The sequence below is a fragment of the Trachurus trachurus genome (assembly GCF_905171665.1).
Source record: "Trachurus trachurus genome assembly, chromosome: 9".
NCBI lineage: Eukaryota > Metazoa > Chordata > Actinopteri > Carangiformes > Carangidae > Trachurus > Trachurus trachurus.
Window position 1 is genome coordinate 24425580 of NC_139895.1, and position 13179 is coordinate 24438758.

General features: G+C 41.0%; 1 protein-coding gene across 1 annotated transcript; it reads right to left on the bottom strand.

Annotated features, from left to right (window-relative positions):
- Positions 1-47: 47 nt before the first annotated feature.
- ccnh (cyclin H) lies at positions 48-4794 on the bottom strand. Its single transcript, XM_083978251.1, has 10 exons — positions 4720-4794; positions 4454-4582; positions 4243-4365; positions 4076-4149; positions 3630-3843; positions 3320-3483; positions 2887-2957; positions 2658-2763; positions 364-427; positions 48-259 (listed from the first exon to the last, which is right to left on the bottom strand). Exons 2-10 carry the CDS (start codon positions 4568-4570, stop codon positions 233-235), a joined length of 960 nt encoding a protein of 319 aa, XP_083834377.1. The 5' UTR covers positions 4571-4582; positions 4720-4794; the 3' UTR covers positions 48-232.
- Between the last annotated feature and the right edge of the window lie 8385 nt (positions 4795-13179).

Below are 13179 nucleotides of genomic sequence, written 5' to 3' on the forward strand. Positions count from 1 at the left end.
TTAACCCACAGACACATGACAGCAATATGTAGAAAAATATCTTTATTCTCGCTGCAGAGCAAAGGTAAAACCAAAAGTGGCCATGTAGCGTCATGTAGAAAAGTAAATATGACATGCACACCTGGAAACACACTGTTAGTCACACACCAATTGTTTTGGTCATCGACAGTTAAATACTGGAAATGATAAGTGTTATAACTTAAAACTGTTTGACTCCACAGCCGTGTAGAGCTCATAGCAGGTCTTCATCTGTCCATTCCTGAAAGGAAACAAATGTTGAGATGATTTTGAGAGGGAATCCAACAAAAACTTCGGGGTCAAACAAAGTTCTTCTGAACATTGGCATGTAGCTACAACTCTTACCTCTTCTGCCAAACGAGCCTCTTTTGCTACATGACCGTCGTCTTCATATCCTCTCTTTCGTTTACTGCAATACAAATTTTTATTATAAGTTGAGTGTTGAACTATTTTGGAGAGAGAGATCTGTGAACCACAAGTTGTATTTGCACGCCGTGGCTGTTGGTGATCCATATCCTCAGTGTTTATGTAAAGAATCCATTATCAACACTCAGACATCTGGTGTTCACTGCATCTTCATGATCTCCATTACTAGTCGTAGTTGCCCGTGTGTCTTCATTTTAAATTGCTGTGACTTCATTTAGACTAGTATACACCATGTTGGAATAGTTACATACAGGCTGATTGTTTTAGACGCCTAAACTGACTGATTCCTTAACGTGTGCCTTTCACAAACCACTTCACTTTATCTTACAGGACAGAGTGCACCATCATGTCACTGGCTGCTGCCATCCAGGTAATGTGAGTTTAATGGGATTTCCACCTGAGAATCAAAGTGTGGTAGTGAGACCACACAGCCAGCCAGCCAAAGTGAGGCCTCACCCCATGAGATGCACGACCGAAGACTAAAGTCAGTTTGTATTTATTAGCATGTGGCCTAGATTCCTGGCAGTTCCAAACGCAATATGGCTGCTCTCCATGGGAAACCACTTGCTGCATATCTGAATACTGTCCTTCCAAAGCCCTTTCCAAAATTCTTCAGACACCAACAGTGTGTTGAACTAATTAAACTTTGACAAGAAGCCTTGTCACGTACAAGATTTTTTTTTTTTTTTTTTTTTTAAATGAAGATGGACCTGAGATACAGCTCACTACAGAGAAGTTTGAGCTTCTTTATCCTGGTATGCCTGCCACTCCCTCAGAGGTTTGACCAGAGCTAGTTGGTAACTGACATGGAGCCGGACAAACGGGGGGTTCTCTGATCAGTCGCCGCCGCTTTCCTTGGATAAAACTCGTGGGGACATCAGAGTGGCAGCGATCCAAAGCATCGAAGTAGCTTTTTCTGCCGTCATCAGGGAATTTAAACATAGCACCTCTCTCCAAGACGACACAAGCCTTAACTCTCTCTCTCTTCACGCCATCCCTTCGCCCACATCGCCCGAGTTTATGACGAGCTCTTCCTTCAGACCATTTTCCACCATCTTTGTGTATTAACTCCCACGCAGCACTGGAACCACTTTTTTTTTTTTTTTTTTATACGCTGCTTTGTTTGTTGATATATACTTAGGCTTGTATAAAAGTAAAAGGTGTTTGTGTTACGACATAGCTGAACAGAACCGAGGGATAGTCTACGAGTTTTGTAGGAGATACCTGTAACCTTTTCCTGTGCATGTGTTAACCTCGAATGGATCCTGCTATAGTGTGTGGGCCTACATATATGCTGCTCTAACGAACATCGACCTGAACTCCCTCTCTGCCTTGGGGATGTGAACGAAAAGCTTTCAAGCATTTTTGCAGTCTCTCCTGCGCTCCCGCCGTCAACGGGTGGTGTCTTCAGTCAATACACCTCCGCACCGACCGTTTTCATATAGATTCATCCCGGGAAGTCATGTCACGCACAGATCGATCAACTTCGAGTTCGTAAGGGTTGGCCTCACGGTGCCTCCTGATAATTCAAGCAGCTGCGACGTCTGAAATCTGTGCCTGTCATAGCTCAAGAGTTTACCAGACTGTTTACTGTAGCTGCACTTAAGATACCACGGACCTCACCGACCTCACCAAGTGTAACAGACAAAACTGGCGACGGATGCGCGATGACGAACGAGCCGAAAAAAAGTCTCCTCATCAGCGATACCAATATCAGCTGTGCTTCATGGTATGGATGATGTAGGTAGGAATGTGGCGTGCTGTTGTATTTCCTTTCTGTATTTCATACAGCTGATTGATGATCTGTTCCTTTTTATTTTTCTACCTGATACTGTACCTTGAACCTTTTGCATCTTAGATACGACTACCTGGCTACAATAAAGCTGTTACTACAGTGGAAACTTCTGAGTTGTTCACTTGGGTGTGGGGTGGAGTAATTCAATAAATACGAATGTCACAATAAAACTGGTATATCACACTGGAACTTAAATTATACCTAAAATGACACCACTCCAACTGCATCTTAATATTAGATGTACATAATGGACTGACAGCGAACATTTGTTTAAAGTTTTAAGTGTTCTTAAGATTTCTGTGCTTCAGAATAAAGTAACAGAATCTGACTTTTAATACCATAACACTACTGTGCACTCTATTACGAAATATCTTATGCTGCTGGTAAAAAAAAACAAGAGCGGGTCACTTCTCCTTACTTGCTCGAAGTGGCAAATTCAGCGTGAATCCTCTCCAACCGTTGTTTGTAAATATTGACCTCCTCCGGTTTGGGAAGTTCATACTTCTTCAGGAGAGATTTCATTCCTGGATGTACAGGGAAAAACATTTCTTTAAACATTTTAACTGTGCACCAGCAGGTAATGAAATGCGGTCCTGTGCTCAATATCACCATCGTGTGGTGTCAAATGGAAAGTGCAGTTTACTCACGTCTCATTGAGTCGTACATCTTTGAGAGAGTCTCTTTATCCTCTCTCAGTCCCAAGCATCCATTCAGGTAGCTAGGAAACAGAGGAGATCATTTTACACATTATAAATGAATTAAAGAAACAGTCAATATCTAACTCTTTCATCTGACATTTTTACTTTAAAATGTCACTGACACTTCAACAAATCAAATATTGTTACCTAATATCTATCATATATACCACACATAATAAAAAAAAATAATGTTTGTCCTTTAGCAGCTCATTGTATGAAGTTTGCCTGTTTGCACAAAATTAATTTTAATGAATACCATTTAACTGACTTGATGGAGGCTTTAAATTCTGACTAAATTCCTTGATTGTAATAGACAGGATGAACAGTTTTTCAAAATCCTCTCGATCACTGTTAAATGTTCACCTGAGCACAAATGACCCACCTCTCCATGCTGAGGCCGGCTCTCGAGGCGCTGTTCAGAACAGCTGTCAGTGCGATCTGAGAGGGCGGGAACAGCAGCCCTGCGTCTGTCATGGTGGCTTGTGTCAGAAAGTCGTCAGCACTCTTCCTCAGTGACTCTGGGTTCTCCAGCGTCGGGTATCGAGTCTGGACGGGTTGACATTTAGGTAAAAGGCTTTAATAATCCCACCGAGACAGGACTTTTAACCAGAACTTCTCAGTGCGCTCATGATTAGTACAGTACAGCCAGAGCATATTTGTTCAGAGATAACGTAGGAGTCCAGTCCACCCACCTTGAGGTCGATGAGTAGGCCCTCCATGGGTCTGTAAGGGTTGTGGACCACCAGGTGGAAATTGAGCTGTTGGATCAGCAACAGTTCGTACTCCAGGATTTGCTCCAGAACCCTTTCCTGTCCAGCCGGGCTCTCCTGCAGTAGATTACCTACAAACTGTGTGCAGGACACGTTGAACTCATCCACCTTGCAGGACAGGTACGCACACGTGAGCCTGAAACAAGATGGTGACACAGAAATAAGTTCAATCAATTGATAAGAACAAGCCTGTGTCCAACATATTTAAAACACTACTCCTACCATCCTGGTTCTCAGTCTAACACTGGTCTATTTGCATCAAGAGTGAAGATTATTCTTCCCAAATGAAGCTGCTCCAGTTGGGAATAAATACCAAAACACTACAGCATTTAATACTCCACCCACTTATTTTCTTTTTTTGTACTCACATGATAATACGGGGGTGATACTCCATAACGGAGTTGTTCACGTAGAATCTTCTGAAGTACATGATCGCTGTACCCTGCAATGGTGAGACACACATGGTTCACACATCGTGCTTAGCTTAGGCACTCAGGACTTACTGATGTAAAGAAGATTAACCAAGGGCACATACCACAACAGACTTGGGCATCACGGGCTTAAAGACGTTGCAGAAATCCAACATCCTCCTCTCATAGTGTCTAAATAAAACGTCTTCCTCATGACGCTCCAGGAACATGGACTCACTGACTCCAGGCTGAGGACAGACAGGAGGTGAAGCAAACTGTCACACACTGGCCTGTGTTGTTACCCCTGGTTTGTTTATTGTTATATTTGCTACTTACTTTACCACTTTCCAGTATCTTGTTACGGAATTTCTGATTGGCCTTGTATCTCATGTGCTCCACTTCGTCCTCACTTTTAAAAATCCAGTATTTTCTCTGTGAGCTGTTGTGGAACATGGTCGAAGGAAACTGTCCAATACAAGGTGGACAAACACGAACAGTTACTGGGAAATAAGACCTGGTTTACGGCTCACACTGCGACAGACTTACACAGACATCAACACAAACTTAAACTTAATGCGACCGATTATATGTTAGTCACTTACATCGGTAAATGTAATGGTTTTTCAATGCAAGCTTAAATTAGCAAAAACAAAGTTGGGGTGCGTCGCCGCTCTTTTACGTCAGCGCCGTCCCCTTTTGATGACTACCGTAATACAGGCCCACAATGCGCAAAGGAAATGTGCTTCTCTCTCTCTCTCTCTCTCTCTCTCTCTCTCTCTCTCTCTCTCTCTCTCTCTCTCTCTCTCTCTCTCTCTCTCTCTCAGTGCCTCAAAAACTCAACTTCCACGTTTATATTGTGAAAAGTGAAGTCTTACCCTTTCCTGTGACAAATAAATATTCACATTTGCAAGTTATAGCCTAATTGTAAGGAAATATTATTAAAGGTCAAGTGATATTATAATGTTTCTCTTTTGCACCACTGACCACAATTATGTCCGGAGAGACTTAGAAGAGATAAATAGATAAGCATAAATAAAATAGAGAATAGATAGGATGATGGAATATCCTGCCAATATTTGTCCATATAGGCCTATAGCATAAGCACCCATGGACTAGCCTATAGGTTTCAGGATTTCCCCTGTGTCTGGTTTCTCCCCACTTGTTTTTATTTTCCACCCACAACCTAACTACCTGGATGAAATTTGAGAATAACTAAGTAGGTTCATGGCCATGTGGGTCAAATGCTTGGATTTGGATCATTTTAGATGGAAGAGTAGAACAGAAATTGAATCACACAGTGTGTTTAGAGGGAGCCACTCAACCCCCCACCAGTGTTTCCGTATACCGTAATTTGCATAAACATGAGTAATTTATGAATAATAAATGCCCGTGCATTCGGCGGGAGCCGTTAATTTGCATATCACCACAGCTACAGTTTTATTTCCTTAGTGCGGTGTTATCATGAAGCCCTTCAAGCCTGCATAAACCAGAATCAAAGAAATAATGCTTTAACAGGTATGTGCTGGAGACTGTTTTATTATCTTAATCTTTTTCTCTACAGGCGGAAAAGATGTGAACTTTAACGTGTGAGCTCTGTCTGTGATAGGCTTGTGTAACGCTATACGTTCAGCGCACGCCGGGCTTAGGATACATCTACAGTATCCATCGCTCGGTCTTGCCCTGTAAATTGCATAAACATGAAGTGCCGATGCATTATTGATGAGACCATGGCAACGTTTACTGTATGTGCGCGCGCTGATAGGGCTTGTAATGCGTGCGTGCGTGCGTGCGTGACTGGACCGCATGTACGTCTGTGTTGTCAGTCTAACCAAACATATTTCCCTCTGCTATTTTGCATAATTCAGCAAAAAATATATAGGAATATATTTCTGTTTACATGGATATGAATACTCTATTGGTATTTTTTGGCTGTGCAGATGAAGTGATTGCTGACACTGGCAGCAAGTAAAACTCTCTTTCTCTGTATATTAGCTTGTGTGTGTGTGTGTGTGTGTGTGTGTGTGTGTGTGTGTGTGTGTGTGACTGACAGAGTTTTGGAAGAGAGGGACAAATTGTTGGGTCAGGCATGTGTGTCACTGTGAGTAAAGATTGTGCCTATATAATCTGACAGGAGGTGTTTTATGGGAAATCAGACCGAGGTGAATTTGTGGCATCACCAGAACAGCTGAATGGTCTTTGAGTCTTTGAGCCTCCCTGATCAAGTTAGTCTCATCCTCCTTGAGTTGGTTTTCACTCCTGTCTGTTGTATTTCAGCTGCATAATATTAAAACCTTTCCCGGCACAGTGAAGCGACTGCAGTCCCTGCGCACAAAGTCAGCTAAAATTCCACCGTTGACCGACAGATTTATGCTGTGTGAAGCATCACCTTGGCTGTACACAGCTTTGTAAACTATTCATGATGATGATAATGCAGAGGAGGAGAAGGAGAAGCTGGAGGAGGATAATCCCCACCCCGTGGCCCACCTCCCCACCGTCTCATCTATGAAGTTACTTTCTTGTATGAAAGAAAGGAATTTGGAAATAACCTTGACAACCATGCAAATGATGTCTCTGACCAATGAGCTCGCTTAATCTCTTTTCCCCCCTCTCTGATATTCCTCGTTTTTGCTGCAGCGTTCAATCCATTTCAGCTTCACACACCAACAAATACAATTAAATCCTCATTCAAACTCCCTGTATGTGCATATTAATTATTTTGCCCTTCATCCTGCACAAATGCCCCATCCCCTCTTATGCCCGTCCCCCCCTCACTACTGCTGTGGTTGCTGTGGCAACCAGGGGTGGCAGTGCTGATGTCAAAGACTCCTCCAAGGACACTCATGCAGGCGCTGGGTCAGGTGATATGTGCTGCTGCTGGGCATCGACTAACACCCAAGAACAAAATGGCCGCCCCATACCCCCACCTCATTTTATGTTTTGTCTTTTTTGCTCCACTGGAGAGTCTGTGTTTCGGCTTGAAACTAAAGAGGAAGTGCACATTATGCCCTTTTTGTTTTGATGACGTCTTTGATCTGGATGTTGTGGTGTGTTCTCACTCTGACTGGCGTGTGACCATAATGCACTGCAGGACTGAGCTGTCTGAGCCCCCCCAGAGATCAGCTGCCTGCCCAGAGAACTCAGAAATCTGTCTGGCTATTTAAGTGCATCCACATCTGTGTGTGGCTTTGTGTTTCAATGTGTCTGTACATTGGTTTCCTCAGGTTGGCATTAAGCAGCCCAGGGTAATTCGTTCCCCTCCCCCCGCCCCTCCAGACACTCAACGCAACCCCACTGCTTCTCTCTCTTCTCTCTCTCCCTCCCTCTCTCTCTCTTTTTTTCTCTCTGTCCCTAATTGAGCTTTGTGTCTACCTCCATCTCCATTCAAATCCGGGCTCATTTGCATACTGCCGCCGCGTGCCGGACAGCTCCCCAGCTGTACAGTACAGAACTAAATGAGGAACACAGACCCACTTTACGTGACGTGAATAGTAAGCAGCAAGCAGAATCATTTTCCTGTTTCCTGAAAATACAGCTACCTGAGAGATGAGGGATGGAGAGGAGGGAGGACCGTTGTATCAAATCAGCGCATTCAGAGCGAGGCAGCATTACCAGTCTGAAAGGAGATGCCGACGTCGAGGCAGAGTTTATTATTTATAATAAAACAACACACTGCAGAAGGTGTCATATACTATAATTCGACATACAAGTAGCCAAATATACTATGATATACGAATGAATTTGCTGATGAAAGCCAGTTTTGCAGACTGCTTTGTTGCTCCAATCTGAATGTGATTTCAGATTTGTTTTTTATTGAGAAAATTCTGCTTTAGGTTCATATCACAAACATTGTGCGGGCGAATACAGGACTGAGTCTGACATGATAATTGCGCCCGTTTTGCTCAAATATTGCCAGGTTTAATTTGGACCCTGCTACCTCTTGGCGGTTCTCTCGCTTCAGTCATGTCAAGGCCTGATCCTGTGCTCTCTTGCACTTCAGCATTGAGGAAATTTAAGGACATTTTGCTTGAGTGCATAGAGACACGTAATTATGTTGTATTTTTTGATGCACTCCAGCCACACTTAACAGAATGTGTTAAGCACACCCTTAATGGGAACCTTAAAACCCCAAGGCCAATTTTCATTTCTAGCATATTGGTAGGGATTTGTGACATTTCAACTCATTTCAGGATTCAATCAAAGCCATAGCTCTAGGGAGAGCAAAAATGGCATGCTCTTTATGGCAAATCCAACTGTCCTTGGTTTGCTATATGCATACAGCTTCTTCCTCCACAGTCAGACCAGTGAGAATTGCAGGAAATTTGATGACCCATTTTAACTTTACCTTGAAGTTAAATGCCAACAGAGCAAAAACACTTCTGATTTTTTCCCCTCCACGAGTTTTGATAGAAGTGTTTTATTTAGAAAACAAAGTAATTCATGCTCATTTGTAAATAGTTGCCAAGATTTGAATCACTTGGAAAGTGAAAAAACGCACAGTGTGCTCCATCATTCTGAGTGTCTGAGCTATGAATGAAATGTAGGGAGGGATGGATTGAATTGTGTTAAAGTGCAGCCATTCTGGTGAAAACCCCATCCTTCACAGTACAAAGCTCCAACAAGTCCTCCAAATGACCCTTTATATCAACGTGCTTTGCCCTTACCTTTCTAAATAGCATGGGATGGCTGCATGTAGAGTAATGTATGGCCCGGCTGTTGGCACTTGAACACTCTTTTTTTCTTCCAAAGAACTTGGATGTGTTTGTATATATGAACATGAATGTGCCCCACCATTTGGGCTGAATATTGTGTTGTGCAATTTTGTGGTAAATTATTTTTTCCCTTTCAAAATAAATGTTACATTTATTTCTAGGATATTTGTATAATTGCAGTCTGAGTTATAGGGTAAAGTTATGTTTGCAAGTAAAATTATGATATTAAAATTGACTTCAGTGTCACAGTGGACTATACAAAATATTATGTTTTATATTAAGCCAACCTTTAAATTAGACGCTTTTTCAAAATTGTTGTAGTTATTTATTGCAATTATTTTACATACATATTAATTCATTTAGAAATGAGACACCTGCCAAAAATCAACCACAATTTTAAATGGGTATGTGCATTAAAGCAAAGCTGGATATCATGTGTGTGTGTGTGTGTGTGTGTGTGTGTGTGTGTGTGTGTGTGTGTGTGTGTGTGTGTGTGTGTGTGTGTGTGTGTGTGTGTGTGTGTGTGTGTGTGTGTGAGAGAGAGAGAGAGATTTGTACATCAGTCTGAATTTGCTCACAGTGGGGGGTTATGCATCTTAATCTAATTAAGAACTAGATGCCTGAATATAAATGAGGAATTATGAGCGTCAGAATGGGGGAGGGGAACCATGTTTGATCATGTCAGGTTGCCCAGCAACCCAAACCATTTATTTCAAACAAAAAAAAAGCCCTCTAAGATTTAATAATCGGGTTGCCTGCATTAAAATGCAAAGAAGGCTGTCAGGCTGCACCTGAAGGACAGCAAAAATTAGGCAAGGTAATTTCCCGACTTACAGGTGAATTGCTGACCTTCTGCGATGAGTGCTTGTCAAAATCAACACTTAAATGCTACAAATCAGCCAAAACAGGCTTTAAAAACGAATCTTGTAAAAATTACAGTGAATAGAATTAAACACGTGCATACAGTGAATTTTTCTCATTTTGGATTTTGTTAATTGAGCATGCTTAAGCGAGTCTAAACACAGTCATTATGAATTTAACACGATGTTCATTTGCAATTTTCTACTCAGACAGGTTCACAGTTTGCATGCCTTGTCTATTCCATGAAATAAAATCAAAGATAATGACAGACAGATATAATAACAGACAAAGTAAAAAATGTCAAAATACTTCCCCCCCCCCATGTTTTGTTTTTATATATAAACATAACATTCAGATTGGTACAATAATCACATACAAACACACCTATTTTAAATGAATAATATTTTTCTTCATATTTTCTCTAACTGTAATGAAAGACCTTTTACCAAAACAAATTTCTCAAATATTAACCAGCAGAAGGGGTGTTTTCTGATGCTCTTCGTGGCTTCTCTAATTGACAGTGTGAAAGCTGGGTGTTGGCTGTTGAAGTGCTCCTGCTATAATCACTGGCATCCTCCCCTCTTTTGTTTTCCTAATTGCCGCCATCCCTTTTGTTAGAGAGCATTCTTATAAGTGCATCAGTCTCTGCTGGAGAGCACTGAAGGCTTCCTGTGGACTTCCTGTGGACTCCGACAAAAAGCCCTGTCAGGTGGATCAGCCATTAGTCACCAGTCTACATTGTCTCTGACAAATCTGACGTTTAAAGTACATGCATAATTCCAAAGCACTCTCTGTGCTCCACAAATTGCACACTTTTTTATCCTGGAAATGTCATAAACGTTAGGTTGAACTTTTTCTTTTTTCTTTTACAGAAAACATAGAAGCATGTTGATACAAAATGTTGATTGGGACCTTTGCTCAGTTACAGCTGATTTCAACACGTCAATGGCAATAGAAGACATACAAATATATAAACAAATGTAATTGATGATGATTATTATTATAAGGTGCATGTACAGTTAAGATTTTTTTCGTTATATTTTTTTTTTCTGATGTTGTCTTTAGAATTGGGACTGTATTTACCACATTTTTGAAATACAAATTTGATTACTATCAAATAGCATTTATTGCTGTTCCAAAATGTGATTAGTCATTGAATATTGCTGAAATCACCACCAACAGCAGCAGCAAAAACAACAATACCAATTTTTTTTCAACGTGTGTTTTTGTAATCTGCAATAGAGTTTGCCATGATATCTCTTTAATAATACTCTCTTTGTATGAAGAATATTTAAGGGAAGCAAATATATTAGCAGTGAAGTGCCTTTTGTCTTTTTTTTTTTTAGAGAAATGGTTGCTTTCACCTCTAAATATTTTCCAACGCTTGCATCACATTTTGAATTATATTAATGCCTTTGTTTCCTCTTTTAAGGTCTTTTACAGGTTCTTTTAAACACCCACAACCACATGCTATGTGCATGCACATAAACATACTGTACACACACGCACGCACGCACGCACGCACACAAACACGCACACACACAGATTCAGTCACTTGTGTGAATTCCTCTCTCTCTTCACTAGATGGGGTAAGAGCATCATTTACCAGGTTTTGAAACTGAGCAGATGTTGCCCCACTGCACCTCTGCAAATAACAAATTATTGATAAAACTGCTTTTTGTTTCTTTTTTTCGACCATTTGGGGTCCTGGTGAGATCTGAACTTACATCACCTTTGCAAGTTGCGCATGTGTTAAATCTCTGAGGGAGAAGTTTGAAGTGTTTTTCCACAAATGTGTTTATGTGCATAGCTGGGGTGTGAAATAGTAAAGTGTCTAAAAAATTCCACATAACGAAAAAAGAAAAACATGCGTGGATTGCGTATATACATATAGTATATCTTCCTGTGTGTGTGTGTGTGTGTGTGTGTGTGTGTGTGTGTGTGCAGTTTGAATAGGCCTATTGTGGGTGTGTGTATGTAACCAGTGTTTCTTTTTAACAAAATAACTTTCGGAAAAACACATTTTCCCACAGTACAATATTTTTGAATCTGTTGTAGATTTCATTTCATTCTTTTTCCCATTCTCCAAATCTCAAAATTGTGTTTCCCAGCGATTCATAAAGTTTCTCCTCTCTGTCTTTCTCCTTTCCCAGCACCCTCCCCTCCTGCTTCATACATTCATTTCAAAGTAGCATATCATTAGCTCATGGTTGTGTTATGTCGCACTGTTGTTCGTCCCGGCCCAGCTCCTCAGTGTGTCTGAATTGGCATGGGAAAGAGAAGGGGACAGCTTAACCACCAGAACTGTGAGACTCTGTGGAGATGACAAGTAGCTCCTTGATTAACCCATAGGCTGGTTGAGCGGACCCACACTTTGCCTGTGTTCTTTATTCATTTCCCTTGTCCTTTTCTTTCAGAAAGAGACCCAATAGGGCCCAGCAGGTGAATGTAAAGAAACGCGAGAGGACTCCCCTCCGATCAGCCTTTCAGACCCAGACAAAGGGCCGGCCCACCTCTTGTACAGCTGCATTAAAACCCTGATTAAAGCTCTTCCTGTTAGCGATTGATTGAGGATGCAAAGCTAAAACCAACAAAAACCCACACTGCTGAGGCCTGATAATGACTGGGCCCCACCTACAAAGCACAGGCTTCAAATGATTAGTGGGGTTTTGTTTTCTTAGTAGGTGTGTGTGTGTGTGTGTGTGTGTGTGTGTGTGTGTGTGTGTGTGTGTGTGTGTGTGTGTGTGTGTGTGTGTGTGTGTGTGTCAGAAAGAGAGGTGAGGGATACCCGGAGTTCTCCAGACTTCAGCTCTAATTAATCAACAGGCTCTCTTGAAAAAAACAAACAACTTTCTTTCTTTCTTTCTTTCTTTCTTTCTTTCTTTCTTTCTTTCTTTCTTTCTTTCTTTCTGTAATACTATAAGCTATCAGGCTTACAGTCTTGTCTGTTTATCATGTGTGGCAGTACTGGTGTTTTTATGTCAACAGTTTACTAAGCAAGCATCATAAAACGTCTTTGGTCAAACATAAAATAAGCACAAATGCATGATTTTAATATACATTTAATAATAAATACCAAAGTCACCTTTTGAATTGATACAGTGGTTAAGTGTAAATTGTATTTCATTTTCTTGTTTTTACCATCCCTTTTGTCAGGATCTTTTGTACACTCTCAATATACTGAAAAGAAAAAAAAATTCAAGGTCCAAATAGAAAAAAATTAAAAAGCACCTTATGAAGTGCATTGCTGCAGTTTTCCTTCAATTTTCTGTTTTTAAACCCTGAACATTATGTGAAGCGGTCAGTGTGTTGTACTGTACCTGTAGTCCTTCAATCATCAAAACCATTACAAGTAGTAGAAGAATAAAAAAAAATCCTCTCCCGTGTGCTGGAGCTCTGTTAAGACCTGCACATGCTTATCATAATCATGTTTTGAAGTGTGGATTTTTAAACACTCTTGTCATTGTTATGTAAACAGCCTTTTTTGCATGT